Raw genomic sequence first — 26,093 nt, forward strand, 5'->3', positions numbered from 1 at the left:
CACGACCCCACTCTTATCGACCGCCCAATGAATTCAGTGGGATGGAATAAAAAAATAAACCCAAACGAAACACGTGGGTCGTCCAATGAACCTCGCGTCGCAGTCTCTTATTTGCTTACTAATACCCTCTTTCTAAACCATTACATAAGAACGTCATTTTGTTTCCTCAAAACCCGAAATCTACCAGGCCAACTAGTATCGGATTTTTTTCGATCATCTCATCATCTCAAAGGAAAAAACTCCATAAATTCCTTATAATTGCAGGAATGCTGTAGCATCGCGTCAACGCAAAATGGGAGATAAAACGGAATAACCGGTGCATACAAAAAAAAAAAAAAAAAAAAAAAAAAAAAAAAAAAAAAAATCGACAAGTTCAGTTATGGGTTGAGCGCAGCACATTCCTTAAGAGAAGAACCGCCCTTCCCGCGCATCCCGCCGTTTAAAGCGCCAGTTCGCGCGCGCGATACGTGGCAAGCCGCCGTCTGGTTTGGCGGGAGAGCGGAGGGTCCTTGGCGGGGATTACGCGCGTCCGCGCCGCCGCGCGTCCCGCCGGCCGTGGAGTTTCCCGCGTGGTGAGGTTAGGGCCGGCGTTGTGTGTCGTTCATGCGTGTGCGCCCGATCAGCTGAGCGCCAGCTGTGCGCCGGGCCGTCGTCCCGCCGTCCGGTCGTTCCGCCGCGCGGTCGACCAATGGCGTCGACGCGCTGCGCGCCGGGCGTGCGCAGCTGCGCGTGCGCCGCGCGCCTCTCGGCCAGACGAAGCTTTCCCGCGGAACGCGGCGGTAGGAACGCCATCGAGTGCACGCGAGACGACGCGATCTTGGCCAGAAGTGCGCCAGCGGCCAAGAGGAAGAGAATTGCGCGCCGAATTCGGAACCACCGAGCCGATCGTCGAGCGGGTGTCAAGAGAGGACCCAGACACGTGAGAATCATCACCGGAGGCGAGAAATACGGGGCGTGGGTTGAGGGCGCGCGACGCACCGACGCGTGTTTATGCGCGCTTACGACGCCGAATTTCCCGCCCCAGGGCGGACGCAGCCTCGCGGGGAGGTCGGCACGACCTCGCCCGGGTGACCGGCGATCGACCTCGACTGGCCGGGAGGATCGGTCGGCCGAAAAATCCGGAAAATCTGGGCCCCTCCGGTCGAGCCGGCGAGCGACGCGTTTGGAGGTTAGATCTCGATTTTGCCCCGTTTGAGAGAGAAATCGACGGATTCCGGCGTTCGCGAGACGCTCGGCGCTCTTGGTGTGGCTTTTCACCCCAGCGGGCCAGGTCGCGAGGGTTTTTGAGGTTATGTTGTGTGTACAGAGGGCGTGACAGTGGCGGGTCACGGGCAGGGGTTGGTCGTGGTTTCGCGCGCTGGACTCCCGCGCTTTGAGAGAGATCCCCCGGGTTTTCGCGGTTTTGTCCACCGTAACGAGGCTCTGTGGACGTGGCCGATTTTTTCGGAGACTCTTGAAGAACCCTGAGGCTTTTCGCGACCCGGAGCGGACAATATTACGCGGGTGAATAGCGGATTTGGGCCTACGCGTATCGTGCATTATGGCGATTGCCTGAGTGGCTACGAGCTCCGTCGTTTTTCGCCGTTTATCCTGGGTTACATCCGTGGAAAGTCGGGCCTGATACTCGGGGAGTGCTGCGGAAGCAACGGCCGCTGCCAGGAAGCAGGGGAACTTCGTTGGGGACGCGGCCAGGTCGACACTACCCGTCGAAATCTGGACAAGATGCCACAGACCAGGTGAGCAAAGATTTCCTCGTTGCGGGCCAAATGGGATCGGGTTTTCGGGCCGATATCCTCCCCTTTTATGTTGTCTTTTTTGGGAATCCACTTGAAACTATTGCAGGAGACTTTGGTCGGTCAAAGTTGATTTTAGTTATTTAACTTCCACGTCTAACCTGCTTTAAGAGCATGCCTCGCCTTGATCCTTTGATAGCTGCATTCGTGCCAATTCTTTGAGGTTTTTGCGCTTGACAGGGCTTTAGGAAACGTAAGAATATATCTAGAGATTATGCCTGGTATCGAGGATTCGGTATAATTTTTTTTAAATTAAATGACCGTCGTCTTTTTGTAAAGAGGATGACGTGTCCTGGAGTAGTACGTGTTGAACGTAAAAAATTTTAAAATTAAGGGGTGTCACGTTTCCAAAGAAGAGTCGAGGGATAGTTGGACGACTAGGAAACGTATGACTTCCCTGTAAAAATGCGCCATGGTCGTTCAGTTTGCAGGAAAAGCAGCCTTCACAAATCTACTCACAGGGGAGCAAAGTGGCCCCACAGAGCTTGAAGAGGAAGAGGCGTGCCACCGAGCATTCCGAGGATGCTGAAAATATTTATCCTCCCAATAAATTACCTATCCTGTCGCATTCACCTTATACCGAATCTTGCAATGCGTCGCAATTTGTGGATGGCTCTCGAACTCCACAACATCAGTCTTCGCCATTGAAGGAGCAACAGGAGCCAACCACATGGTCCGACTTGAGAACGGCTACCTGTTTCTTGACTCCATCAGCCTCTGGAAATGGGTCAAGTAGACCTAGCCCATTACCGTCGTTACCTTGGGCCGATGGTTCCCAGGTGTGGTCGCTGATGTGCCTGGGAGATCAGAAGACGTTAACCCAGAGGGATTCTCAGATGTTCCAACGCCACCCTTCGTTACAACCACGAATGAGGGCGATATTATTAGACTGGTTGATCGAAGTTTGCGAGGTTTACAAATTGCACAGAGAGACCTACTACTTAGCCATGGATTACATAGATAGGTATTTGTCTACACACCATGATGTCCCCAAGAATCGATTACAACTTATCGGAATCACCTGCTTATTTATTGCTGCCAAGGTTTGTTCCTTCATTTTTCATTTCCCAGATGTATCCTTTTATGATTGCATCTTATTTTAATAAAATATATTATGTGGTATATTTTTTTTAAATCTTGGCCTCTGTCATTACAGGTGGAAGAAATTTATCCTCCCAAGATCGCAGAATTTGCATATGTTACGGATGGTGCTTGTACAGAGGAGGAAATTCTTGGAAAGGAATTAGTGGTGCTGAAAGGATTGGGCTGGAACTTGTCTCCTGTAACAGCCCCTGGATGGTTGAACATCTACATGCAAGTTGAATCGGGTGACTGGTCCAGACCAAAGGCCTTCATCTACCCTCAGTACGAAGGGTTGCAGTACTCCCAAGCTGCTCAACTTTTGGACTTAGCCACTCTCGACGAAGGCAGTTTGAAATTTCCGTACAGTCACATTGCTGCAGCTGCGGTTTATCACACACAAGGCAGGGAATGCGCCTTGAGAGTGTCCCGTCTCTCATGGGAACAGCTTGCTCCGTGTGCCAAGTGGCTTAGTCCATTTGCAACTATCGTCGCTGAGGAAGGTTCTCAGCTTCTTCTGAGATCTGCGGTGTCACCTGTTGAGTCTCATTCAGGATCTGGCCTGCGAGCCACAGTACCTAATATAGTAATGGACGAATCCCATCGCATCCAGACACATGTTGTGGATTTGACCATGTTGGAGAAAGCCCAACAACGTTTGACCCTTGACATGTTGGAAATGGACTCGGTCGAACGAGACACGAATCTGGATATCGAAGGCAGTCCGAATCAAAGTGGCATTTTAACTCCGCCATCTAGTAGTCAAAAGAATTCCCCGACACCTCCACGTCATGCACCACAGTTGCATCCGTATACATAACTGCGCTGTAAAGAAGTTAGAGAATTACTAAGAATTATTATGTAAAACCTTCCTGCCAGTCATTGGCGATTACGCTTATGCTCGGGTGAAAAAAAAAAAAAAAAATACTTATCTGTAACGATTCCTTCAAATTCTAGGTGAAGAGCGAGGTTCGTAATTCTGTAGAAGCGAGGAAGTTAACGAAGCTGCTTTGAGCAACTCTTTCGTCTCTTAATTAACGGGGAATGTATAAAGAACTTATGATAGTGACAATTTCATTTATGTCTATAGTACGTAACAACATTGTGCGTTGGTGTCAGATGAAGACACTGGTCAGGGGTGAAATTGATATTGACATGAACTCTCGTTCGGCTTGAAAGGAGATGGGGCACGTAGAAAACAATTTCTTTGCCTTTGACTCGAGTGTCTTAGAACGCGATGATGCTTATCAGTATTTGGAGTTAAGACATGCTGTGCGATATTTTAGATGACTTGCCACTTGTAGACTGCCATGTAATAATGCTAAAATAATTTACCTGGCGGTCACTATTTGAAATTAGTGCCGAACACTGCCGGAGATTGCATCGATAGGATTGTAATGAAACAAGTTTTCTATGGTTTGTAAGGACTCTAATGTAGAATTATACTCATTTCGTTCCCTTTTAAGCTTCGAGTTGGGCGTCCAACTGGACATCACTCGAGAAGCTTCCAAACTAAGCGAACAAGTGCCTTCGTAAAGTGCCTTCATTCTCTTATTTTTATCCATCAAATGAGATACAACATTGTGAATAGTATTCTTTTATACAATTTGCCTTATTACAACGCAACGCGTTCCAGCGTCGTCGTTAGAGACTGAGCGAATGTCATTTTTATGTATATATTGAGAGAGTGAGAGGGAGAGAGAGGAACCAGAGGGAGGGAAACGTTTTTCTTATTCACCACCTTTTCGGATCCGGTAAGTTCATACGAACTTGCATGCAGTAAAACGCGCGTATATATACAATATTTGTATGGAGAGAGTGACAATAAAAATGTATGAACTTACATAGCCGTTCATTCAAATTCAAATTTCGCGGGCTATTTGTCAAATCTGCATTATCTGCGGGTACTTTGGAATCGAATCTCCACCGAATATCGATCGCCGCGTTGCAGTAAAAGTTCCTCTCAATTTCCTTTTGTATTTCTAAATATGATCCTGACCGTTGCATTAAGATTAGCGGAATTTTAAATTTTTTCCGAATGCACTTTATCGCTAAGGCAGGGCTGATCACGTAGCTGAACGCTGATTGGTCGAAAGTTTCCCGCGCCAAATGCTCGCCAGTTATTAGTTCATTCGAAATAACTTGCGTTACCGACCGAGGCCGGAGTCCCAACGATTGCATCGGGAATACTGGATAAATAACCAATCAGAACTGCGCTTAACCTCGGCATCTTTTTTGCCGCCATTTTGATTGGTTGTTCATCCTCGATGCGTTGACGCGCCGCGCTGAGTGAAACACCCCACTCTTCCAGTAGGATTTAGTATGGGGACGCGACGCACGCGCACCACCACGGCGGCTGCGGCAACCACGAGCCGGCCTGTGATTGGCTGGCCGGTTTGCGTTCAAGTTGTCAAAAACCAAATAGCCGTTGAAGACAGATGCTGTGCGGCCTCTGTAAGTTTCTATCTCGCGAGTTCTCGTCACGGAATCCGAGTTTTTCGTACGAGAATTTAGTGCGGAGTTTAACATAAAAGTGTCGTGCTTCTTGAGACGTGAAATTGGGCCGGTGAGTCGACTCCGTTGACTTCTATTATCTCCTTTGTTCACCCGGTGACCGGGACGGTTGAGAGGGCACTCGTTAGCGGCCGTCCCTGGAATTCGTCGGCCCCTGGAATTGATAATTAATTCCTGTAGGGCGACATCGAGGACAGTTCCTCACATCTAACGCCATTTCGTCGCTCAAAGTCACTCGGTTGGCATGTATTCATCCTTGGAGGCGGAGAGCAAGAGGGAATTCGAACGGCAGGATCTGAAAATGTCGAGCCCCAGGAGTAGCGGAGCCGGCAGCGGAACGACGGTCATCCGAGAAGGCACCAGGGTCGTCCTCAGGGAAATCACAGCGACGTTGAACAATTCTCCGCCGATGCAGACCTCACGTAAGAAGGTACGGAGCTTCTACCCTATCGTGAACTCGAAGGAACACCCCTAGAAGTATCGAGCAAGATAGTAGGAATATTGGTAACATAGACTAGTAGTTACCCGAAAGCCTGTAAATTATCTAGATGAACTGAGATCCAATTAATTATCGATCGTTATGATAATCATTGCGATAGCGACAAGTTTCTGAAACTTTTAAGTGTCCAGTCAGGGAATAGTGTTTACATGTCATGTTTACTCTGGACTTATACTTGGTCAATCCGTGCTGTCCGTGCCACGCCTTCGGGTCGCTCCCTTTCCTTTCTTTCCTCCGTCTGACAGTTGGAACGTGGTGCAGCGATCCCTATAAATAAACGCCGCATCTGCAAGCGCTGTTTGGGGTAAAAATAAGTCGGCGTTCCCGCGCGCGCGCGCGTGCTTCGGCGCTAGGAGGAATGCCCGGCGATATACAGGGTGCCGGGGCGAATATTAAGGCGACGTCGAGCGCGGGCGCGACGAACACCCGATAAGGGATTGCCCGGTTCTGGCCACGTTCCAATGCGTCAGGCGGGGCGCATTCTGTCGCGTGCGCGCAACGTCTACGTCCACGTTAATTAATGCACGACGGTATGGGGAAACCGAGCGAAAGGATCAATTATCGCCGGAAGAAATTCCGCGGAGGCGGTCGGGAAGGCCGCGATACGAAGTTCCGCCTAACGCCAACGGATGGAACCACGCGCTCCGCGATATCAATAATATTCATTTCTACGCTATCTCAAGTTTAAAAGATACCCCTCTCGGGTTTCATAATCTCCGTACGAGCGGTTAACTCTTAGGAATGTAGATAATACTATCTTATATAAACGGATATCGGTAGTAATTCATCTAAGGTGATATTTACCGAGGGCACCGACCGTATATCAGGCGCCGGGGAGTTGGGTCGTCGCGCTACGGGTTTCCGGCGTGTTTCGATAGATGGCGCCACCGGGCTCGCGCATCGACCACGGGGTCCGCAGTATTCCCATAGTTGGCGGTCCCTCGCGCTACGACCCTACGGCGTGTGCGCGGTCCGCGGAGGTCCGGCGGTGCTCGCCAGTAGCAGCCGCCGAGTATCGGTGGGTATCAGTGAGTATCAGTGACTAGGCGACGAAGAGATATGGCCACGTCGCGGGCCGTCCCGCTGTCGGCGGTGGTACCAGGACGTTGATTATCGCTCCGGTCGGGGCGCGCTTCCTCGAGCGGGGCCAGCGACACGCGACCGCAATCCGCAAGGCTACGGGAATCCTCCAGGCCGTAGGAGTGCGAGAGGGAGGGAGAGGTGAGAGAACTCGCACGCTTCCCTTTGGCCGTGCACGCGAGAGTGCGCGCGCACCCGCCGCGTCGTCCTCAAAGACGGCGCCGACGTATCGACTTGCGACGGCCGGCGTCGCGTTGGACGCGTTTCCAATTCTAATATCGGAAGAAGCGTCCCGTTCGGCGGTGAACAACCCCCGAGGAGTACCGGGACCCGGGGTGTGTCCGCCGGGCGCGTGAGTCAGATCGCGCGGCCTCGAGACACGTAGGTCGGCGGGGACTCCTTTGCTTTCCCCTGGACCGCCCACGCGATTCGTCCTTTCCCCTGGAGCCGGCCGCTCGGCGGCCTTATAAGCGCCGCGCGCCGCCTCGGGCCGCGAGTCGCGCCTCGGACTCCCTCCGGACGGCCCTCGCTGGCCCTTTTCCGAATACGGGAGTGCGGAGACCGCGATCGACTCGCTCTTTTTTCTCCCACTGGATTTCAGATCGAGATCGTGCCGATTTACGAATCACCTGTCGCAATATCTGCAATTAACGCCCACGGTAAAAAACCCTGCTCGGGGGCACCTCTTGGTCGGGGAGAAATCAGAGTTTTGTTTACTCCTTGCGGCCGAAGGTCCTCGATGTGAGTCACGGGTCCGTGAGTCAAAAAGCCTCGGAAAGTCAAACCGCAGACGGCTCGACGATAGCTACGACACCGAGCGGGCATTCCGCAGTTCTTACGCAGCCTTCCAGTTGAATCGTTCGAGTAATCCCGATCGATCGCGTGGCCTCGTTCGGTGCCAAGACTTGCCACGTGGTCGCGCGGCCCGGATGAGTAAGACTTCGGTCGAGGCGCACTTTTACGCCTTAACTCCGCGAACTTGGCACCGCGAGGCGCAAATAATCAGAGATAGAAACGCTGACGCGCGTCTCAAGGATCTCCCGCTCTCTTAAACTAGGTATTTTCGAGGTTGGCGGGGAAAATCCGATGGAAAGTGGCCGCCTGGGAATGACTTCTTTTATCAACGCATTGTTCGCGTAGAGCGAGGTAAAAATCGAGATTTTACTTTTTCTCGCTTTGTCTTTTACTCTCGATTTTTATTTTATACGGAATTTTGTATAGGCTTGGGTGTCGATTGGGGTGGGTGGGTTTGGACGACGTTTGACGTTTGACGTTTGACGTTTGGCGACCACGTGGCCGCCTCTCGGTCGCGCGGTCCACGTGGTTCCCTCGCGGCTCGCCAGGATGACTGGCCCGATTTCTCTCGCCGAATCCTCTTTTCGTCGGCGATATTTTATTCTTAGATCGGACCCGGTGGGTGGTTGCGCAATTTTCTAACGAAATCCGTTGGCCTTCGCGACAGCCGTCGACGAGACGTCGAGACAGTCGAGCCACGGGCGCCGCGCGGTTTGGAGGGTTTCGGGTTGTCGACATGGAGTATCTCAACAAGTTGCTGCATCGCTCCTCTCCGAGCGTTTCCCCCTCCCCTCCGCCGGAGATTCGACGTAATGAGATAATAACGGTTCGTCAAGAAGAGAGAGAGAGAAAAAGAATGGGCCAAGAAGTGGGGAATTTCCACGAGAACTCTCGCGTCGCTGGGATTTTTTTTTTCCCTTTAGTTTAACCAATTAATTGTTGCGACCTTTTTTGGAAAGTGTAGAAATTGACGAGTATACTCGTCGAAATAGCCTGGTTGATTAAAAGGCATTAAATTTGTCGGTAGGAGTCTGTATTTAAAGGTTTAACGTCGACGGGGCTCTTCTTCCAGGATCCGAGGGAGCAGAACGGCGCCAAGGCGGAGCACGAGGTGAAGGTGCGCTTCGCCAGGGAGTTCGCCGACGTCGGGCCCTCCTCGCTCTACTCCGGGCCGGACAGCCTCTCCTCGGCGAGCAGCTTCCAGAGCCTCGCCAGCACCCTCAGCTCGAAGAGCAGCAGCGGAATCTGCGCCGACTCGGTGCCCCACACTCCCAGGAAACCGCTCGACGAGTCCTACACGAGCACCGACATCCCCGGGGTCGACGATCTGATCCTGGCCTGCGCGAGCATCCGGCTAGACGAGGATCATCGCCGGCGACAGGAGTCGGAGGGCTCCGCGAGCGAGGCGGACCTTAGCCAGGATCAAACCTTCACCTCCGCGGTCGGCGAGGACGTCCACTCGACCCGCCTCGAGGAGTCCTCGTTGCGACCCGAGGGCTGCGACGCCGATCCTGGGAATCTTCTGGGAAAGACCTCTCGGTCGGTATTCTCTTCGCCGGAGGTCTCGCCCTCTCCGGACACCGGAGAATCCTCCATCGGTGGATCTGGCGATACCTCCGCGAACGAGACCAAGGAGTCCTCTACGTCGGGCTCCTTCTCGATACCCGAGGTCGTACCCCTGGACGCTGCCGACAGGACTTTCGAGCGGATCGATAACTCCGACTCGTTTCCTCCGGGTGATCCCGACGTCCAAGACCTGAACAAGACCATCGACGTTCTGGTGGAAGGTTTACGGTCGAAGGAGAACTCTACGACTTACGGGAGCCAGGATAGACCCCAGGATCTCGGAGAAGATCGGGGAATCGCTGCGAACCCTACCTCCTCGTCTCGACCCAGGTCGGGTTTAGACGTTAATCCGTCCGCCGATGGTGGAAGACCTCCGCCACTCCCGGACATATCTGGCAACCTACCCTTTGCTTCACTGGTGAACGAGCCTCTGGAGAGGCCATTTAGTCCTTCTTTGAAGTTTGTCACCACCCGGAGGTCCGTTTCTCCGGAAGTCAGGCCGATCAACGAGACTTTCCAGGTTCCTTCGGAACCTCCCTGCGTCCGGGAGGTCGTTCGTGAGGCTTCGCCGACAGCGGTTCCCGAAGTCCGTACCTCGGCGACGGTGATACCTGAAATCCCTGTTTCGGCGATTTCGAGCCCGCTCAACTTAACTCAGATCTTCGGCATCGAGGCTGCTCCTGCGGAACGTACTTTCCCGGTTCCTCCGGAGGTCCCCGGTATCATCGAGAAACCTCCAGAAAATTCCGCCAAGCCGGAGGAGTCGAACAATGTCATTCCGGTGAAGGTCCAGGAGAACCTTGAAGAGGCCCCGAGTCGTCCTGCCATCCTCGTAGACAAGATCGCTCCAGTCGGCGACGTCGACGTCGGCCCTCCTCACCTGGAAGAAAAGGTCGGACAGCCGAGCTCTGCACCTCTTCCGGTGCCTCGACCTCTCCCGGACGGAGAGGTCTCACCTGTGGTCGAAGAGGTCATTCCCGAGGCACTTCCTGGGAAGGATCAGGGCCCAAAGGAACCGGCAGCGAAAGAGACTGAACGGTGTAATCTAGAAAGCTTCAAACAAGTCGTACCTAGCATAGTCGTAAATAAGGGCGAGCCCGAAATCGCGGTAAAGGTGGACGCGGCGTCTCCTGTCCCGGAAGACCTAGACAAGGAAGAGCTTCCCTTGATATCCGAGGTCCTCGACGACACGGCCCCTTTGAACGACACCTGGGAGGTCGCTGCCCCTGGACCCAAGAACGACCCCTGCGAGGTCGCTGCTCCTGGTCCAGAGAACGACGTGTACGTCTCGTTCAAGCCTCAACAACAGAGCACAACCTTGAATTCGGAGGGTCGTCTGGACTTTGAGAAATTGGAACTAGCCGCGCAGGCTGTCGCGAACGACATTTATCAGACCTCCTTGGGGATCTCGGAAGAGACTGATCAGTTCGTCAGCGCCACCTGTGAACGTGAGTTAACGTCGACTAGATGCACCAGGTATTGGTGAGCGTGGAATTAATTTTACGCTTCTTCGCAGTCTTCCAAGACCCCAGCACCTTCGACTTCCTGCTGGGAAGGACCGCCTCGCACAATCCGGCTCGCAACTTGAGAGCGGACTCCTTGTACGTAAAGTTCGACCCGTTGGTCTCGAACGTTAGCATGTTACCACAGGGGAATTGCCAGCCGGTGGAGGAAGAGAAGAACGTCAATAACGAGGCCCCGGAGGTAGCCAATACCCCGAAACGAAGTCCCGCCCTGGCGGCCATCGACAAGCTCCTCTTCTACAGCCCCAGCCCCACCGTTCCTCCGAGGAAGTCCGAGGGCAAGCAGGGGAAAAAGGTGAGGTGGCAAAGCGTACCCCGAATTTTTCCGGAATTCAGGGTCAAGTACTCAGGAAGCTGGACTCGTCCGCGTTCCTGGCACAGCCGGGGAGTCTATTTTGAGCCGAGTAAATATCCGCAGGAGGAAGAACCCGTGGAAGCCCCCTCCACTAATGGCCCTTTAATCGACTCCGACATGACCAAAGAACTGGAGCTGGTGAGGACGACGGTCTTGCAGCTCGAGGATCAACTCCAGAAGACGAAGCAACACGTGACGGAAATGGAGAAGCAGAAGGCGGCCCTGGAGGAGAAAGTCAACCAGCTGCAGACCCAACTGGCACAGGAGATCAAGAACACCAAGCAGATGTCGTGAGTTCTTCGGTGTCTTTCAATTATCCCTGACCTGGGGCAAGGATGTTAACTGGAGGGAAGGATTAAACCATGTATCGCGATTCTCCAGGGTCGTCGTGAGCGAGTACGAGAAGTCGATAAGCCGACTTCTGGCCGATAAGGAGAGGGACCGGGAGAGCCTCGAGCAGGAGAAGATGAAACTCCAGGAGGAGCTCCAGGCGACCAATCATCATCTCAGTAATACCGAAGCGGCGTTCAATGACGTTCATATGAAGTACGAACGACTGAAGGGGGTAGTGGCGGCTTACAAGAGCAACGAGACCGTTCTCAAGGAAAGTATTACGGAAAACGTGGAGACGATCAAGGCTCTGGAGTCTCGGTACGATCAGCTGAAGAGCCACGCCATGACTCAACTCGAGAAGTATGAGAAACAATTTTTAAGGGTTGTTTTTCTTTTTTTGCACGGTCTGAACGGGTAGTAACTTTTGCGAATTAATCTTACAGAGCCAACTTGGAGCTGGAGTCTATACGTAAACAGCAGGAGGCCGAGACCGTGAGATTACAAGCCATGGTGAAGAAAGCGGAGCTGAAGAGCAACTCGTTCGCCGAACTGGTTGAGCAGAAGACGAAGGAGAACAAAGAACTCGCGAAGATATTGGACGAGGTGATCAGCAGGGTTGGTTGCCAGAACGTCAAGTGAGAGGCCGCTTAATGTCGTCGAAGCAGCAGGATTAGTCCTTATTTTTTTACTCGATATTATTACTTATAAGTACGAGGAAATTCTATGTATACATGTATTATTTCGAGGAAGTCATATTATATCGCGGATATAGTATATTTCGTTCCGTTTCGAAGAGGCACCTTTTCTTTTTTTTTTTTTTTATTAATTATTTATCGGTTGTAAAATATCCTATCTTCGTCGCTAATAAAAAAAACGATTAGGCTTAAATGGAAGCATTTATCGTGGGTTTTCGCGGATGGACAATTGTGCAACAATTCCCAAGGTGAGCTAGGTACCGTGATGTATATCCCCGTTATAAGTATCCTCGGTGCATCTAGAGTAGAAATGTCGGCAGCACCTTAGAATCTACGAGCGAAAACCGAATTCTCGTTCATTACCCTATCCCCGACTTTGTATGTACACGTTAAATAATTTAAAGTTACAACAACGTTCGTTTAAGCGACAATGTTGCTAGTGATTACGTCGAGCCTCGACGTTGTCACTAACTTTGATTGCGCTAGGAGTTGACCACATCGCGAGTCAAGGGTCACACGAGGAAAACAATCGGTAGTTCTCTATTAACTAATTAACAATAGGAGCACACAACAAGGATGAATTGACACGACTGGGCTTAGTTCAATTGTAAAACTCGAGAAGCGTTAAATGTAGCCCAGCTTTTTTTTTAACTGTCCGAGACTATGGTTTTCTTTGTTTCGAGGACAAAGAGTACATGGTGTTTGGCGAGTTTTAACATGCGATCGCTGGTACTGCCTGGCTTCCGAGGTAAATTCTTGTTTTCTAAATCTGGCATTAACTTTTTCACAGTGCGTGCCAAGTTAGAGGCGTACTGCTTGAATCTTGGATGTCCCATGCCAATTCCTTTACTCCGCAGAGCTTCGGCTACAGCCCACAGTAATTTCTACAATGTGAACGATTAATCAATCTTAGTTGTCAGTGCATGATTTTTTTTTTTAATTAAAAATGCAGAATATAAGTTAAATCTATTCGATGCAGCTTACCTTCCTACGAGTATCGCTGAGTTCACATTTGTCATTCTGAAAGGCTGTTTCGCTCTTCGATTTCAAGCTACCGGTGGAGTGCCTGTCACGATCCCAAGATCCCATCGAAGCATTACCCAAGTCGTAAGGGCAGTCGAAGGATAAACTCTTAGCCCATTTTAATCTAGGTCCTTCCAGCTCGTCTTCACATTTCCTCTTTCTAGATTCTTCGAAGTTGACTCTTTCGAAGACTTCTGAATTTTCTTCCTTCTTCTTGGGAGTAGGGAATAATGCTCTCTTGATTTTTTGGGGATTTGCACTCGTGGAGGCTAGTAATTTACTAGGGCCTGCTCGATCACCTGGTGGACTTTGAAAGAGTGCTCTCTTGGAAGTCTCAAGTTTGACTTTCCGAGGACTTGGACCTTCTAAGGATAGTCGGCGAGACGCGCGTTTTTTGGCCGAGCCACGAGGGCTTTTTCCTCTGGGACTTTTTCCCCTGGGACTCTTACCTTTCCTAACTATAGGTTTCCTGAAATGAAGACGTATGAAATTTGTATATCTTATTTAATCAGTCAGATCGTAAGTCATTTTAATACGTACTTAACATTAAGTACTATATGCTTCTTGTCTGGAAGTCCCAAACCTTGAAGATTTGCACTAGAAAACGTTCGTCGTCTTCTCGCTAAATGACTCAGTCTTTTTCCTGGACTCTGACCAATGTTCCTCTTGGCTAACAGACTTCGTTTCCTTGCGCTCCCAGGTGCTTGTTTCGTAAACCATACGTTACAGGTGGATTGCGTTTCAGCACCCACGTATCTCTCGCACATTTTCGTCGTCAGATTTTCAAATTCCTCTATGACTTTACTTCGGTTATAACTGTAATGAATGAAAGAATTAATGGTAATAACAAAATACAATGAAAAAATGGCTATTAATAAAGCATGGAGAAACACTCACTGAATCCCATGAAACTTATGTTGAAATGCTTCTGGCCATGATAACCCAGATGCTTCGTCTTTGTTAGTGGTACAGTAGCGTAAAAGTGATGGGTTGTCTAGTGGTTCCTTAGAAGTCCAGTCTTTGCATGCTATCGAGGAATTTATGGAGGCACAAGTAGTGCTGCAGTCATCTTCCATTATATTGTACATTCTAGTCATATCACCTGATTGAAGTACATTAATCGTCGAGTTGCTACTAATCTCACAGATATTACTGCTCTTCGACAGTAAATCTTTATCCGAAGTCGTATTAATCGATGTATCACAGGCATCGAAAGCATTGCTCAAATTTCTTGAACCTTTCCGTGGTCGTTGATAAATATTATTTTTCGTACTATCACTCTCCGCATTCTTCTCATTGGACCTATTTTTCGCTTTATCGTGAGACAATACTTTATCTTTATCATCCTTATCGATAGGTTCTACCCAAAAATATTCACGATTTTGTCTAATATACATTAAGAATTCTGTACAGTCTTTTTGTGAAATTGTGTGACTTGGTGGTGGAGGCACTCCGCTTAAAAACTTATTCATCCTAGCTAACAAGTAACAGTCCGACATAGCAACCAATTCCTCCTGCGTGTATGTTTTCCGATCCTCCACTGTTGACACTCCAGCATCTACTCTTTTTTCCTGGTCTGCCAATGATTTGTCCTTATCTGGTTCATCCTCTGCGTCACTGGCAAACATTTCTGGACTCGATGGTTCTGGAAGAGTCTCCAGATTTTTTGAAGTATCGTTCGACTCGTCATAGTTGCAGTCCATCGCATTTTCATTCACGTAAACTAATTTCTCTACAATTTCATCCGTGTCTTCTTTAAAACCCTCCTCCTCATTACTTTTAACAGTTGTATCTGTATGATTTTGCAATGTAAATTTTATAATTACCATGTATAAACTTATTATTAGGAATTACTGTCGAAATACTTGCCTAAAGTCGAAGAAATGGTAGTCATCGATACACTGTGCTGACACATTTAATGACAGATAAGAAATACGACACATTAGCTGTCAGGAATTATCAATGAAAGTCAAGACACGCCTCAAGAAAAACCTGAAATTTTTCTTGGCGGAGCTGCCAGCACGGCAAGTAGCCACGAAACACCATGAAGAATATTGGAGCAGTAAGGCGCGTGAAACAACGACCACCAGCAACAACTACTATTGGTGGAGTGCGAAACGATTCAACAAACTATGCCAAATGGGCGCAATCCTACCAAATTCAGCCAAATCGCAGTCGACTATCGACAAGTCGATTGTAATTAAAATTATACTCAACCAGTGTTAAAAAATATCTCAAAGATATATCACCGCGGGATCCTTTCCTGACGCTTTCTAGCGGACAAAGTGCGAACTACCTACTGCCTTGGTTAACCGTGGGAATTTTAAAAGGGTCTTCTAAACTTCCATGAGAAGTATGAGAAGCTAGTTTCTCAAACGTTTATTTGTAACAAAATGTGCACTGTACAAAGTAAGACCAACGAATGAAATGATTTATTTATTACATCATGGACTTAGATATGTCAACGGTAAAAGGTTCATGTAGGTTTTCATTACATTAACCATCGTGTAAATTATTCCTGATGCATTTTCTTATATGTAGGCATTGCGATAAAGTCATCGTACATATTTTCATTTAATTTCTTGGCTAGAAAATATATTTCCGCCAAGGCTACGACGAGCCCACAGATTATACCTAGTAATAATCGGAACCCAAAATCCAAATTACCAACTATGAGTTCTACTCCTAGAAAACCAAATGTAAAACCTGCTATCACAGAGAATACAAACTGTGCCACGGCGATGAGTTGTCTGTTAATCTCCTTCACTGAAAATATAACGAAAGTTGTGAGTATTTTACCAAAAATTCATAGAGCATCGATGCAAATAGGAAGTGTCGTACTCTGGTATGCAATTGTATCCTCCGGCAGTCTTTTCCTAACGGGATCAACGCTTTTAGTCATTGCTTCGTACTCTCTTGCATTCTGTCGGGCTGTCAATCGTTGAATTCTTGCTTCTAATTCAGGATTCCTGGGTGTTATAGTTGGTTCGGGTAGAAGTACGTCAGCATCTTCTAGAAGTTCATGTATGTAGACGTTCTCTTCTGAATTTTTGCGATACTTTTCCAGATAGGCATTGAGCCACTTTACATCTTTAACTTTCAGTAGTACACTCGAACGTTGATCTTTTTTTGAAGTTCGTAGAGAAACGATACCTTCTGGAGCATTACTTGTATCTGTCACTTTTTTCAAGACAAAATCTATAAGTTTGGCTGACGGCTTAATTGTTATGGAAGGATCAGTGATTGGTTCCACTGGCATTATTATATCCAAGTTATCTATCTGTACTTTAATATAATACTTTTTATTCCAACGCTTTATATCGTTGAAACTTACTGATGCAGTGCAATGATAGGTCAATAACTACTAGTAAATTAAATTGAAATTGGAAGATCTGGTATTATAAAAAATTTTAGAATATAACTCTTATTTTTGAGAAAATAAGTAGCGATAAAAATGTTTATACGATTGACTTTGAAAAGTAACAAATTTATGGGGTAATGTGTAACTTCCTCTCTAAATCAGCATAAAATTCTTCGAGTTCCTTCTCTTTTTCTTGAAACGTCTCATCAACTTTTTGGCACTTTTCACTCATATCATTTATGAACTTTTGCCACTCCGCTTTTCTAAGCTCTCGTTTTTCATTTAATTTAGTTTCCTGTAAAGAGTCAGAAAATTCGTTATGAAATAATGCAGGAATAAACCGTGACATTTTAGAGTAGAATCTAAAAGACGTACACTATCAAATTCCTCTTCTCGTTGCAAAACCCGTTCGCACATGCTCAGTGCAACATCTACATTGGCTTTCAAGCTCGGCAGGTGACAATCGCCTAGCTGTTCCACCCGATCCAACTGATTTTGACCCAGTTCAGTCGAGAACTCCAAGATTTTAAAAAGGTGTTGGACTTCCCTGTCGTTCCTTTTGTCCTGTGAATCCAACAGTTTTATTTCTATAATATTAACCATAGTAATCCTATTAATTGAATCACTCTTATTTATCGTTATAATCATTTTCGACAATATTTTACCTGAAACTCCCTTAAGAAAAATGTGATCTCGCCCTGAACGAACGGCCGATGATCGAAAAGCCTGCTCCAGATCTCGCCCGTGTCTGCAGCACCGCGATCACGAACAAATAAAAAATATTACGTAAAATTGAACATCCTTACGTCGTAGGAACTTTACATACGATCCAGGAATATTTTATGAACGTCACATGAACATCGCACCTTTTATGATTGACGCCATGTTGTCCAGGGATGCACAGTGGTTGCAGTGCGCAGACAAACTGGGGCGTTCTGCGCAGAAATTCGGGTCACGTGACAAGCACGTGCTGCGCAAAAACATGCGCACTATCAAACGTTACAATTTGGAGCTGGGCCAATGTTTAAAGAAACGATCTTTTATGGGGACTCGAAAAAAAAAAGATGGTTAGGATAATCATATCTAAAAAGAGAAGAAATTCATATAAAGGCGTTGAGAAATTTTATACGTACCGCATTGTCATTCTACCTGCCAGCGAGGGTTACTTGACTGATACGTGTATATCGATTCTGTCTCGAATGTTTCGGTTTAATTAACTATCGCCTTACACGATAAGATGGCACGGAAGTATATTAAAACCCGATGCCAAAAGAAGACCCCGTCGAACAATTCCATCACGTGACATCCGTGCATTATGTTGCACACGTCGTAAGGCGTATACGAAGGTCTCCGATTCGCTATATATACCAGAAGTTTTTTCAAACCATCACCAGTTTTGAACGAATTGGTTCACTTATTGCACGTTCTTCGACAATAAAACTCAACGAAAGTCGTTATGGGATTCTCTGTGCTGTTCAGTCTATTTCTCTGGTCTTCGGTGCCGCTCGTTATGTATGATGAAATTTTTGTATAATTAAGTCAACAAAATCATGAAGACTAGTGAACGGGTGTATTTCCATTTTGTTAATTATTTTCCAATATATTTTTAAGAAATGCGGAGGAGAGGGGGACATGCAGTTGTGCTGCATTTTCGTCGGAAACGGATACAGAACCTATAATCGAGCAAGAATTGCGATTGAACGTCGAGTGTAATCAGAAAGGCTCGGAGCAATGTCAACATCTCTGTATTGCATTGGTAAATTTTTCCGCAATTTCCTTCATGCAAATCTAAAACGTGTCGGGTCGAAATTAAAAAAGAAAATCCTTTGCAGGCGGAAAGTGCAAAGGAAAAAGTGCCTTGCCTAATTTGCGAGAAGATTAACAAGCACGTCGAGAATATGAAGGTCAGCCTTTCGAATTTTTAATTTATTCCAGGAATTGTCGCAGGATCATACATTTTTCATTAGACATAAAGAAAAATTAAATAATCCCTTTTTAAAGGTGGCACTCTTTTCGAAGTCCTGCGGTTCACCGTCCTGGAAGTTCACCGGAATAAAAAGTTCAGACATGATATGTTGTCATGAAGGAGAGGTAGCTGTCTGCAACGCGAGTATGTTGACAAACGAGGAATGAGAAAAGAATTTTCCAATCGAGTGTGTATAAGATTTCCTCTTGCATTCGATAGAATCGAATTTTTTTTGTAACGAGTATGATGATAATAAACATAGATTAAATTTACGACAGCGGTCGACCGGTACTTTCGGATTATCAACAGCTGCGCGATTTATTCTGTGGAGAAAGTTTTAAAAAGGAGATCTCTTTTATCTATGTACGGTAAGCGCAGGTGTATGGAACATTTCGTTCCTCGTCTCCATGGTGCCCTGATCCATTCCAAATCCACACGTTCCGGACTCCATTCGAAGCGACGAAGATCTTTAAGTGATTGTAAATGCCTAATGATACGAGAGGGGCTCTGAGGACGAGGAAGCTTCAAGAGTCGGAGCTGAGTAGCTTTCTTTGTCGCACACGCTACTAGAGCGTGTATAAGAGAGAGGGAGACTGGTCTCCCGACGGGTAGTAGTGGGGGCGCGGATGAGGCGGCCTCGTAATAAACCAATCATGGCGAAGTGGCTCCGAATTTGTAGCAATGCTGTTCAGTGCTGTCGTAGAGGCATGAGAAGATGGCGACGTATTTGAAACGAACGTCAAAATTGTTTGATTTATCGTTATCGCGGATGTCTGCGGAGGTGAATTTGAGGGACTTGATGTGCCCAGTGTGCAGAGGCATCCTGATAGAGCCAGTGACGCTCCCATGTACGCACAATTTGTGTTTAAGGTGCCTCAAGGGTACCTTCGAGCACAACAGTCTGAGTTGTCCGCTCTGTAGAGTTCGTGTAGGTTCCTGGCTACGTACGGCCACCAAGTCGGAAACTCTCGTAAATAACGGACTCTGGGAACTCATTCGCACCAAATTCCCGAGAGAAGTCGAAAGCAAGCACAACGGCGACGAGGCTGACATCGAGCTGGACTCTGGTGAGCGTCACTCCTCAAAGAATAAACAAACCGAACCTAACCTATCAGCGCGTAGAACACGTATATAACACCTATCTTTTAAGGCTAATTGTGAAATTGTACTCAATCTTCTCTCTGTTTTCTCTCCGCGGTGTTTCGTCGTTACGTTTTATTTCATTTTCCACCCATCTGCACACATTCCTTTGAAATTGGTTCGCTTACCGATGCTGAAGATTTAGATACTATGGGGGTGATATTTACTTGTGTTGTTATACTTTATATTAGTCAAATGAGTTGAATGATCGAGTGAATGTAATCGACATATTGTAAGTGTAGGGAGAGTCGAGATAGAGGTCTGATTTGTTTAGATAATTTTTTACTCCGATTTTGGGACTCGTTTAACAAAGCGTATTTTATTTCAACGATGTAGACTACACCAGGACGAACAAAATACTCAGTGCTGCTGGAGAGATTCGTAGGGAATATGAGGCTCAACTGCGAATTGCCGAAGAAGAGATGCGAAGGCAGCGGGAGGCAGAACGAATCGCCAGCGAAGCCTTGATACGAAAAATTCAGGAGGAGGAACAGCACCAGTTAACACAGTTGGCCCAAGATCAATTATTGGCAAAAAGTTTGGCGAAGAGACAAATTATGGATAAGGACAACGAAGCGATGAGATACTATAATGAGTATTTGAACGTCTCGATGCCGGATTGCAACATCGAAAAGTCAAAGTTGAATATGCACTTAACACCTGTCACCGATGCAGAACTGTCAACGGTAGCTGGTATAAATTTACAGGACGAGAAGGCGATTGTAATTAAATCAAGGGATGGCTTAGAACCACGGAAATCAAATGTTGCATTAATATCGAAAATTCGGACAGAGCGATATGCTTCTAACATAAGGGGCAATCCTTCAAATATATATAATGACATTGCTGATAATAAATTATGCTGTCAAAAAGCAATACCTATGCATAACACCGTAGCAAGAACATTGAAGCATCCGGTCATATCGAAATTTCCACAACCTTGCGGTTCAAAGTATGTACCGGAGCCTGGTTGCTCTGGTTCTAAAATGTATGGTTTACAAAGTAAAGAAGAATTACATGTACCGAGTGATGTTTTGACTAATAACAAAAAGCGATTAGGAGTTGAAGTTTGCGTGACCGTTGGCGAGGACGACGAAAGAATTGGAAGTGCAGAAAGCGCTGGCAGTCATGATAGTATTAATCAAGAAATTCATCATTTTAAACCTATAAAAGCAATGCCAAGAACACCGCTCAAAATGTCTCCAGGTAATAAGAATAGAATTTTATTAATTATTGTAGAATTATCACTGTCCACTATTATGTATATTATTCTGTTATAATGATATCTATGATTGAGCTGATAGACTATTTAATTTCAGATGGTAAGCAGATAGATCCAAAATTAATTCGAGTTATCCCTTTGTTGAAATACGTTTCCAATGTTGTGCCAAAACCTCCGGCACCGACTCATTTGAAACGGATGATCGGTTGCTCCTGGAGTGCCTTTAAAGGTACGTAATAACTCATTCTTCTTATTGTCCTGTTTTCTGGCCATCTTCACTCATGCAATTAATTTTTGCTCCTGACAGGTAAAGCACGACAAGACTTGAAGATAAAAGAAACATCTGGCGAACTGAGTACTGCGGAAGAGGATACCGACAAGAAATCATCATCGTCACTGCTGAACCAATTTCAGAATATTTCTAATAAGTTAGTAAAATCTCAGGTGTCCGAAACGGTTCGAAGGCTTGACCTTGAACCCGAATTAGCATTTGACAGTAATAAGAACTATGCGAAGAACATTAACCGAATGATCAATGGTACTAAAGTTAGCAAAAAATTAATTCTGGGCAAGGACATGGAGCCGGAAAGGATTGGCAAATCTTGGAAAGGTAAAAATGGAATACTTGTCAAATGTAGACGTCAGAAGAGCTGGGACGAACAGAAGGACGTGGAACACGTTGACTCGAAGATTTCAGGAGACGATGATAACGAAGATTCCGACATCATCCTCTGTTCGCCCAATCCCGCGGAAAGTTCCTCGAAATATCACGAGAACACGGTAGGCTCCTCGAACGTGGCAGTGCACGAGAACATTGCGGAAAGAATGAAGAAGAGAAAAGCGCACCTCGGTAACGAGACTTCGCAGAACGCCAGGGACCTTGTAGAACCAGAAAACGTGCCTAGGAGGACGACGAAGAAATCCAACAAAAAGAATTCCGTCTGTTCGGAGCCCTTCGAGGACACTGGCTCGGCATTAAGTGGGAGACAAAAAAGGAAAGCGGCCTCCAAGAGTGCACCCAAGTCGAAGCGACAAAGACCCTACAGATTAACTCGAGCAAACTTTACCAATTTAACGGGCAGCGTCGAATCGCTGATCGAGTCCAGCGACAACGGCGTGGCCTCCGAGGCAGGGAAACTCTCTTGCAAGAGGGCCAACAAGAAAACGCCGAGAAGTTTGCTGAAGGGGGACGAGTTCAACTCTCTCGAAAAAAATCTGAGCGAGACCGAGGATTTGTACGACTCCGGAGACGGCAGAGCCAACGAGTCGGCCTCCGAGGACAACGGGCTGGACACCGATGACCCCTCCTACGGTGACCCTCAGAAATTGTCCGAGGAGGACGTCATCAAGGAGCAGGAACGGATCGAGAGGCTCGTTCTCCAGGAGAAGCAAGACTTCGAGCTGGCCCAGAGACTGCAGGCCAAATTCAACGAGATGGAGAGAATAGCCGGACGCACCAGGGGCTCCAGAAGGGCCCTCGAGAACGGCAGCCTGGAGGCGGATCTCTTCAAGATCGACTTGAGGAAGAGTGCCAAGAAGACCAACGCGCACACTGCCAAACGAGCAATCAATGGCGAGGTAACGAGCAGTCCCGGTAAGCAGCGAAGGCCTCAGAGACGAGCGGCGAAATAATGCGTCTGTCCTTCGCACCCATCGTCGTAACGAGCCCTCCAACGCGGATGTTCCTATATATAAACTTAACGCAAGGCGGTTTCAAATTCACCGTGGGTATTGCAACACTTTTTATGTCATTCATTTGTCCGACACGATGATACGTACCTGGTTGCCTCGAGGAGGGCCGTGTCAAGACACCCGTCAAGAAATGTCATTTTATCGGAGGCCTGGATTACTCTACGTTGCGTTCGTAATGCATTAATGGGCTTTTACATTTATTATTCCTGACACGTCGTGTGATTTTACCGAAGATGCGGCAGATCGTCCGATAGAAATTTATATTTCACGCATTTCTACTGGCCTGTAATACTACTCTAGAATAAGGGTAACTAGGCGAGGATTTTTTTAAATCATTTTAAGTCAGTGCTGGTCTTACGGATTATTCCTGGGGATTTTCGAGCGCACTTGGGGAATTACACTACGTGTCATTGGCAGCGTGCATGAAGAGGTACTCGAAGTGCAACGAGCGTCGTGGGCGCATTTGTACGGGCGTCAAAGATATTACGTTATCTGGTCATTTGGTTAATTAATCTCTTACATTTTTCTCTCCATCTTGTCATGGACGATGTAGGCGTAACACGGTACAAATGTACTCACTTCCGACTCACGTAAAATGAGATTCCTTGGACGAAGTCGGTTAAACGGGGCTTAGAAAAATCGCTCCTCGGTTGAACGAAGTTTCTGCCTTGGCTGGTTTTCTTTTTCTTTTTTTTTTTTTCCCAAAGAATCGGATCCCGAAGAAATATTTTCCTACATTTACGAGAGGTCGGGGACCTTCATCGTGGCTCCTCACCTTTCTTGTACAATTATAAATGCCCGAAGTTTAATGATATTCAAAGTCCATTGATTTCGTTGTCGATCGCGATATGTATTCGAGAAGTAACGCAAGATTCAGGTCCGCGGGACGAGGAGGAATTAAAGAATTATTAATTTTTTCTCACGACTCCGTCTATGCGATCGTCTGACGAAGCGAAGGCGGAGCTCGATTTTGATCTTTTGGTGTTTATGGATACTTTGTGCCACAAGTTATAATTGTATGCTCGATATATATATATTTTTTTTTGCGTAAAGAGGAAGGAAGGGACTACGATCGAGGATGAGGGATTTTTTTTAAATGCCGGTTGTTGATACCTATCGCCAACGAGACTACCGCGCGGACGGTAGAGGTTCCTCTTGGATTCAAGACTCAATTGTACATTTGCTTAAAATTAGGGTACGTAGTATTGATTAAAAGTCTGTGAATTCTTAATTCTAAGTTCGAACTCAACCTTGGAGCGCCATCAATCCGTGGATTTTACTATTAAGCGAGCGTCGTCCCGCCCTCGACGGGGGACGCGCATAGGATTTAATTTTATAAATACTGTTGCGCGATTAATTATAAATACTGTCCATCGATTTAACGGTCCGGAAGTACGTCCACGAGCTGTAATCAGGCTGGCGAATCAAACGCGAAACGGTGGCCTCGTTTTAACGTCGTTCCAAGCACCTATCAAAGGATTTGAAGTACCGGCTAAGAAGTATTAATATAACGAAGTACTCTAGTTACATTTCGATCTATTCGGGGCAATACCTCGAGCTGCGTTGTCCTTACCAGGGTGCAAAAGCAACGAGCTGCGTTATTATACGTTTACGTAAATTATTAGTCATCGAGGACCTCCACCTTCTGGGCCACTGCTCCTCTTCGCCTTGCGCAATCGTTTACGTGCAACCTTCTTATATACCCTTATTACGCGATAAATCGTAGAATTTAATTTCGGTCTCCCTATTGAGAAGCGTCCTCACTTTATTAATTCCAATCTAAGACGATATTCCCAGCTAGGACGTGGCGATAAACCATAGAAAATTATAGATACCCAATACTGCGGTGACACATTCGTGCGAGCTCTCGCTTTTCACCGTTTACAGATCTAACACGTTCCGTTGGCGCGATTTACACCGGGGGAAGATGAAGTATTTTTTTACAACCGCCCCTGGCTTCGTAGAATTTCTAAAGATCAAGCAAATCGGAGGATCCTTCATCGTGCCGCTCTGACTTCTCTCTCTCTCTCTCTTTTTTTTTCCCCCTTTTTTCCTTACTTTTTTATACGCTTTCTAAGAGTGGCCGTCAGACGCGAAGCGAGAGGCTTATCAATTTCCTCGCGATAAACGTCTTCCGCGCCCTGATCGAATCTTCGGACCACTCTTTTTCGGATCGGATGAGATATGCGCCGGTGCACCGAACGCGGTCACAGGGACAATGGAGTATACGCGGCCTCGTAAACGCGGAATTGACTCTCTGCCTGGGGAATAAAATTCCAACCGAGGGACTTTTGCCCGCGCCTCGTCCGCCCTAATCCACTCGTAAAAATGAAAATTTACCGCCAAAGGGTAAATCTCGGCCCCGGATTTATCGCTTGACGCGAATCAACGTCTGAGTCGAGCGATTTTTTTTTCTCTCCACTAGCTTTTTTTTTCTTTTTTTTTTCCACCCCCGGAACCGGAGAGCCCTTCCTTTGTGATCGCGGGGGTGCAACGTCGAGTCGATTTGCTCAAATCTTTTATGTTGATCGCTTCGACTCGTCGATGCGGTTTCCCTAGAATTTCGGGGGAAGGCTTAATTGTACAATGGCGTTTTTCCTATTTACAGAGAGATTTAGAAATCATTGCTATACGTCACTTAACGATTAATGCCGCAGACCCGATTACATTTGATCAGGCTTTCGCCGTTTCCTTTCGTTACGAGTTAAGAGGTGCCGATCGCATAGTTAGATTGTAGCGAGGGAGCGACTTCCTGGCCGAGAGGACTCATCTCGGCCGGGTCGGAAATCGCTGGTCCAGATCGAACGCCGATCGTGCTAATCGTACTACGAGCTAATCCTTGGAGAATTAACCTCCTGTTAAGACGAGACGAGATCACGCGGCTGGCGGCGAGGGAATTAAATACCAGAGTATATAGATAAATATCCTAGCGTTACGATAATAATGTGTATTGAAATATCATGTATTAATACCGAATGAATAGATTATAAATAAAAGTAGTCTTGCATCGAAGACCGGGATTCGACGTCCGAATAAAAGTATCAAGTACACCTGGTGTCGTTTTATCGGGCATCGCTTTGCTTTTTGGTCATTCTGTGGCGACATCGAGAAACGGGGTAATCGTCCTTTCGAGCGTTTACGTGCGAGCGGTTTAACTCGGTTTTTTTTATTTTTTTACATTAAGTCCCTCCAAATTTTTCGGACTGATTAATTCCATCGGCACTAAATTCGGTCACTGCGGTGTCGAGATTGATTACGGACTTCGATTATCGGTCGGGCGAGATTCGGTGAAATTGAACGTCCCGATCTGCGACTCTGTAATCAGATTCTCGGGCAGGTGTAGGGGGGATTTGCACCCTCGGGTTCGTAGGAACTTTACGTGGACTAGGTAGTATTGCAGGGGCTAATTCGGTATATGATAAACCGCTGATAATGGCTCTCACTTGCCGAGGTATT

At 47.0% G+C, this 26,093-nt stretch overlaps 7 protein-coding genes across 8 annotated transcripts; 4 read left to right on the forward strand and 3 right to left on the reverse strand.

Moving 5' to 3' along the window:
- Positions 1 to 770: 770 nt before the first annotated feature.
- Positions 771 to 4,716, forward strand: LOC105702188 (G1/S-specific cyclin-E). Its single transcript, XM_012429565.1, has 3 exons — positions 771 to 1,736; positions 2,218 to 2,836; positions 2,950 to 4,716. The coding sequence occupies exons 1-3, from the start codon at positions 1,723 to 1,725 to the stop codon at positions 3,691 to 3,693; spliced, it is 1,377 nt and encodes a 458-aa protein (XP_012284988.1). The 5' UTR covers positions 771 to 1,722; the 3' UTR covers positions 3,694 to 4,716.
- Positions 4,717 to 5,291: 575 nt separating this feature from the next.
- On the forward strand, positions 5,292 to 12,426 carry LOC105702117. 2 transcript variants are annotated; one of them, XM_012429430.2, is made up of 7 exons: positions 5,292 to 5,439; positions 5,568 to 5,817; positions 8,834 to 10,775; positions 10,844 to 11,145; positions 11,269 to 11,495; positions 11,587 to 11,898; positions 11,982 to 12,426. In XM_012429430.2, the coding sequence occupies exons 2-7, from the start codon at positions 5,632 to 5,634 to the stop codon at positions 12,175 to 12,177; spliced, it is 3,165 nt and encodes a 1,054-aa protein (XP_012284853.1). In that variant the 5' UTR covers positions 5,292 to 5,439; positions 5,568 to 5,631; the 3' UTR covers positions 12,178 to 12,426. The 2 variants fall into 2 exon arrangements, with proteins under 2 accessions (XP_012284853.1, XP_012284854.1); XM_012429431.1 differs by lacking the exons at positions 5,292 to 5,439; positions 5,568 to 5,817 and adding an exon at positions 8,463 to 8,587.
- A 118-nt stretch (positions 12,427 to 12,544) lies between these two features.
- LOC105702118 lies at positions 12,545 to 15,489 on the reverse strand. The gene is made up of 5 exons (XM_012429432.2): positions 15,126 to 15,489; positions 14,154 to 15,048; positions 13,797 to 14,072; positions 13,218 to 13,725; positions 12,545 to 13,117 (listed from the first exon to the last, which is right to left on the reverse strand). Exons 1-5 carry the CDS (start codon positions 15,169 to 15,171, stop codon positions 12,881 to 12,883), a joined length of 1,962 nt encoding a protein of 653 aa, XP_012284855.1. The 5' UTR covers positions 15,172 to 15,489; the 3' UTR covers positions 12,545 to 12,880.
- A 177-nt stretch (positions 15,490 to 15,666) lies between these two features.
- Positions 15,667 to 16,542, reverse strand: LOC105702119 (transmembrane protein 199). The gene is made up of 2 exons (XM_012429434.2): positions 16,098 to 16,542; positions 15,667 to 16,022 (listed from the first exon to the last, which is right to left on the reverse strand). Exons 1-2 carry the CDS (start codon positions 16,513 to 16,515, stop codon positions 15,769 to 15,771), a joined length of 672 nt encoding a protein of 223 aa, XP_012284857.1. The 5' UTR covers positions 16,516 to 16,542; the 3' UTR covers positions 15,667 to 15,768.
- A 185-nt stretch (positions 16,543 to 16,727) lies between these two features.
- On the reverse strand, positions 16,728 to 17,572 carry LOC105702120 (biogenesis of lysosome-related organelles complex 1 subunit 5). Its single transcript, XM_012429435.2, has 4 exons — positions 17,484 to 17,572; positions 17,283 to 17,365; positions 16,993 to 17,181; positions 16,728 to 16,912 (listed from the first exon to the last, which is right to left on the reverse strand). Exons 1-4 carry the CDS (start codon positions 17,500 to 17,502, stop codon positions 16,745 to 16,747), a joined length of 459 nt encoding a protein of 152 aa, XP_012284858.1. The 5' UTR covers positions 17,503 to 17,572; the 3' UTR covers positions 16,728 to 16,744.
- A 444-nt stretch (positions 17,573 to 18,016) lies between these two features.
- Positions 18,017 to 18,856, forward strand: LOC105701990 (follicle cell protein 3C-1). Its single transcript, XM_012429162.2, has 4 exons — positions 18,017 to 18,129; positions 18,229 to 18,373; positions 18,450 to 18,521; positions 18,619 to 18,856. The coding sequence occupies exons 1-4, from the start codon at positions 18,074 to 18,076 to the stop codon at positions 18,748 to 18,750; spliced, it is 405 nt and encodes a 134-aa protein (XP_012284585.1). The 5' UTR covers positions 18,017 to 18,073; the 3' UTR covers positions 18,751 to 18,856.
- A 428-nt stretch (positions 18,857 to 19,284) lies between these two features.
- On the forward strand, positions 19,285 to 25,649 carry LOC105702182 (titin homolog). The gene is made up of 4 exons (XM_012429555.2): positions 19,285 to 19,650; positions 20,060 to 20,929; positions 21,043 to 21,174; positions 21,253 to 25,649. The coding sequence occupies exons 1-4, from the start codon at positions 19,299 to 19,301 to the stop codon at positions 22,575 to 22,577; spliced, it is 2,679 nt and encodes an 892-aa protein (XP_012284978.1). The 5' UTR covers positions 19,285 to 19,298; the 3' UTR covers positions 22,578 to 25,649.
- The last annotated feature ends 444 nt before the right edge of the window (positions 25,650 to 26,093 follow it).

This window comes from Orussus abietinus, unplaced genomic scaffold (assembly GCF_000612105.2).
Source record: "Orussus abietinus isolate OABI.00-Male unplaced genomic scaffold, Oabi_2.0 scaffold46, whole genome shotgun sequence".
Taxonomy (NCBI): domain Eukaryota; kingdom Metazoa; phylum Arthropoda; class Insecta; order Hymenoptera; family Orussidae; genus Orussus; species Orussus abietinus.

Excerpts from the sequence above, each read along its gene's own strand:
- LOC105702188 (XM_012429565.1), top strand. Across the intron at positions 2,837-2,949 it reads GCTTATTTATTGCTGCCAAG|GTGGAAGAAATTTATCCTCC; the intron begins GTTTGTTCCTTC and ends CTGTCATTACAG.
- LOC105702117 (XM_012429430.2), top strand. The coding sequence starts at position 5,632 with ATGTATTCATCCTTGGAGGCGGAGAGCAAGAGGGAATTCGAACGGCAG. Across the intron at positions 11,146-11,268 it reads AGGGCAAGCAGGGGAAAAAG|GAGGAAGAACCCGTGGAAGC; the intron begins GTGAGGTGGCAA and ends AAATATCCGCAG. Across the intron at positions 11,496-11,586 it reads AAGAACACCAAGCAGATGTC|GGTCGTCGTGAGCGAGTACG; the intron begins GTGAGTTCTTCG and ends GCGATTCTCCAG.
- LOC105702118 (XM_012429432.2), bottom strand. The coding sequence starts at position 15,171 with ATGTGTCAGCACAGTGTATCGATGACTACCATTTCTTCGACTTTAG. Across the intron at positions 13,726-13,796 it reads CATATAGTACTTAATGTTAA|GAAACCTATAGTTAGGAAAG; the intron begins GTACGTATTAAA and ends TCTTCATTTCAG. Across the intron at positions 13,118-13,217 it reads TCAGCGATACTCGTAGGAAG|AAATTACTGTGGGCTGTAGC; the intron begins GTAAGCTGCATC and ends TTCACATTGTAG.
- LOC105702119 (XM_012429434.2), bottom strand. The coding sequence starts at position 16,515 with ATGCCAGTGGAACCAATCACTGATCCTTCCATAACAATTAAGCCGTCA. Across the intron at positions 16,023-16,097 it reads GGATACAATTGCATACCAGA|TGAAGGAGATTAACAGACAA; the intron begins GTACGACACTTC and ends TTATATTTTCAG.
- LOC105702120 (XM_012429435.2), bottom strand. Across the intron at positions 17,182-17,282 it reads TTTTCTTAAGGGAGTTTCAG|GACAAAAGGAACGACAGGGA; the intron begins GTAAAATATTGT and ends TTGGATTCACAG. Across the intron at positions 16,913-16,992 it reads GAGAAGAGGAATTTGATAGT|GAAACTAAATTAAATGAAAA; the intron begins GTACGTCTTTTA and ends GACTCTTTACAG.
- LOC105701990 (XM_012429162.2), top strand. The coding sequence starts at position 18,074 with ATGGGATTCTCTGTGCTGTTCAGTCTATTTCTCTGGTCTTCGGTGCCG. Across the intron at positions 18,130-18,228 it reads TCTTCGGTGCCGCTCGTTAT|AAATGCGGAGGAGAGGGGGA; the intron begins GTATGATGAAAT and ends TATATTTTTAAG. Across the intron at positions 18,374-18,449 it reads AACATCTCTGTATTGCATTG|GCGGAAAGTGCAAAGGAAAA; the intron begins GTAAATTTTTCC and ends AATCCTTTGCAG.
- LOC105702182 (XM_012429555.2), top strand. The coding sequence starts at position 19,299 with ATGGCGACGTATTTGAAACGAACGTCAAAATTGTTTGATTTATCGTTA. Across the intron at positions 19,651-20,059 it reads TGACATCGAGCTGGACTCTG|ACTACACCAGGACGAACAAA; the intron begins GTGAGCGTCACT and ends TCAACGATGTAG. Across the intron at positions 21,175-21,252 it reads CTCCTGGAGTGCCTTTAAAG|GTAAAGCACGACAAGACTTG; the intron begins GTACGTAATAAC and ends TGCTCCTGACAG.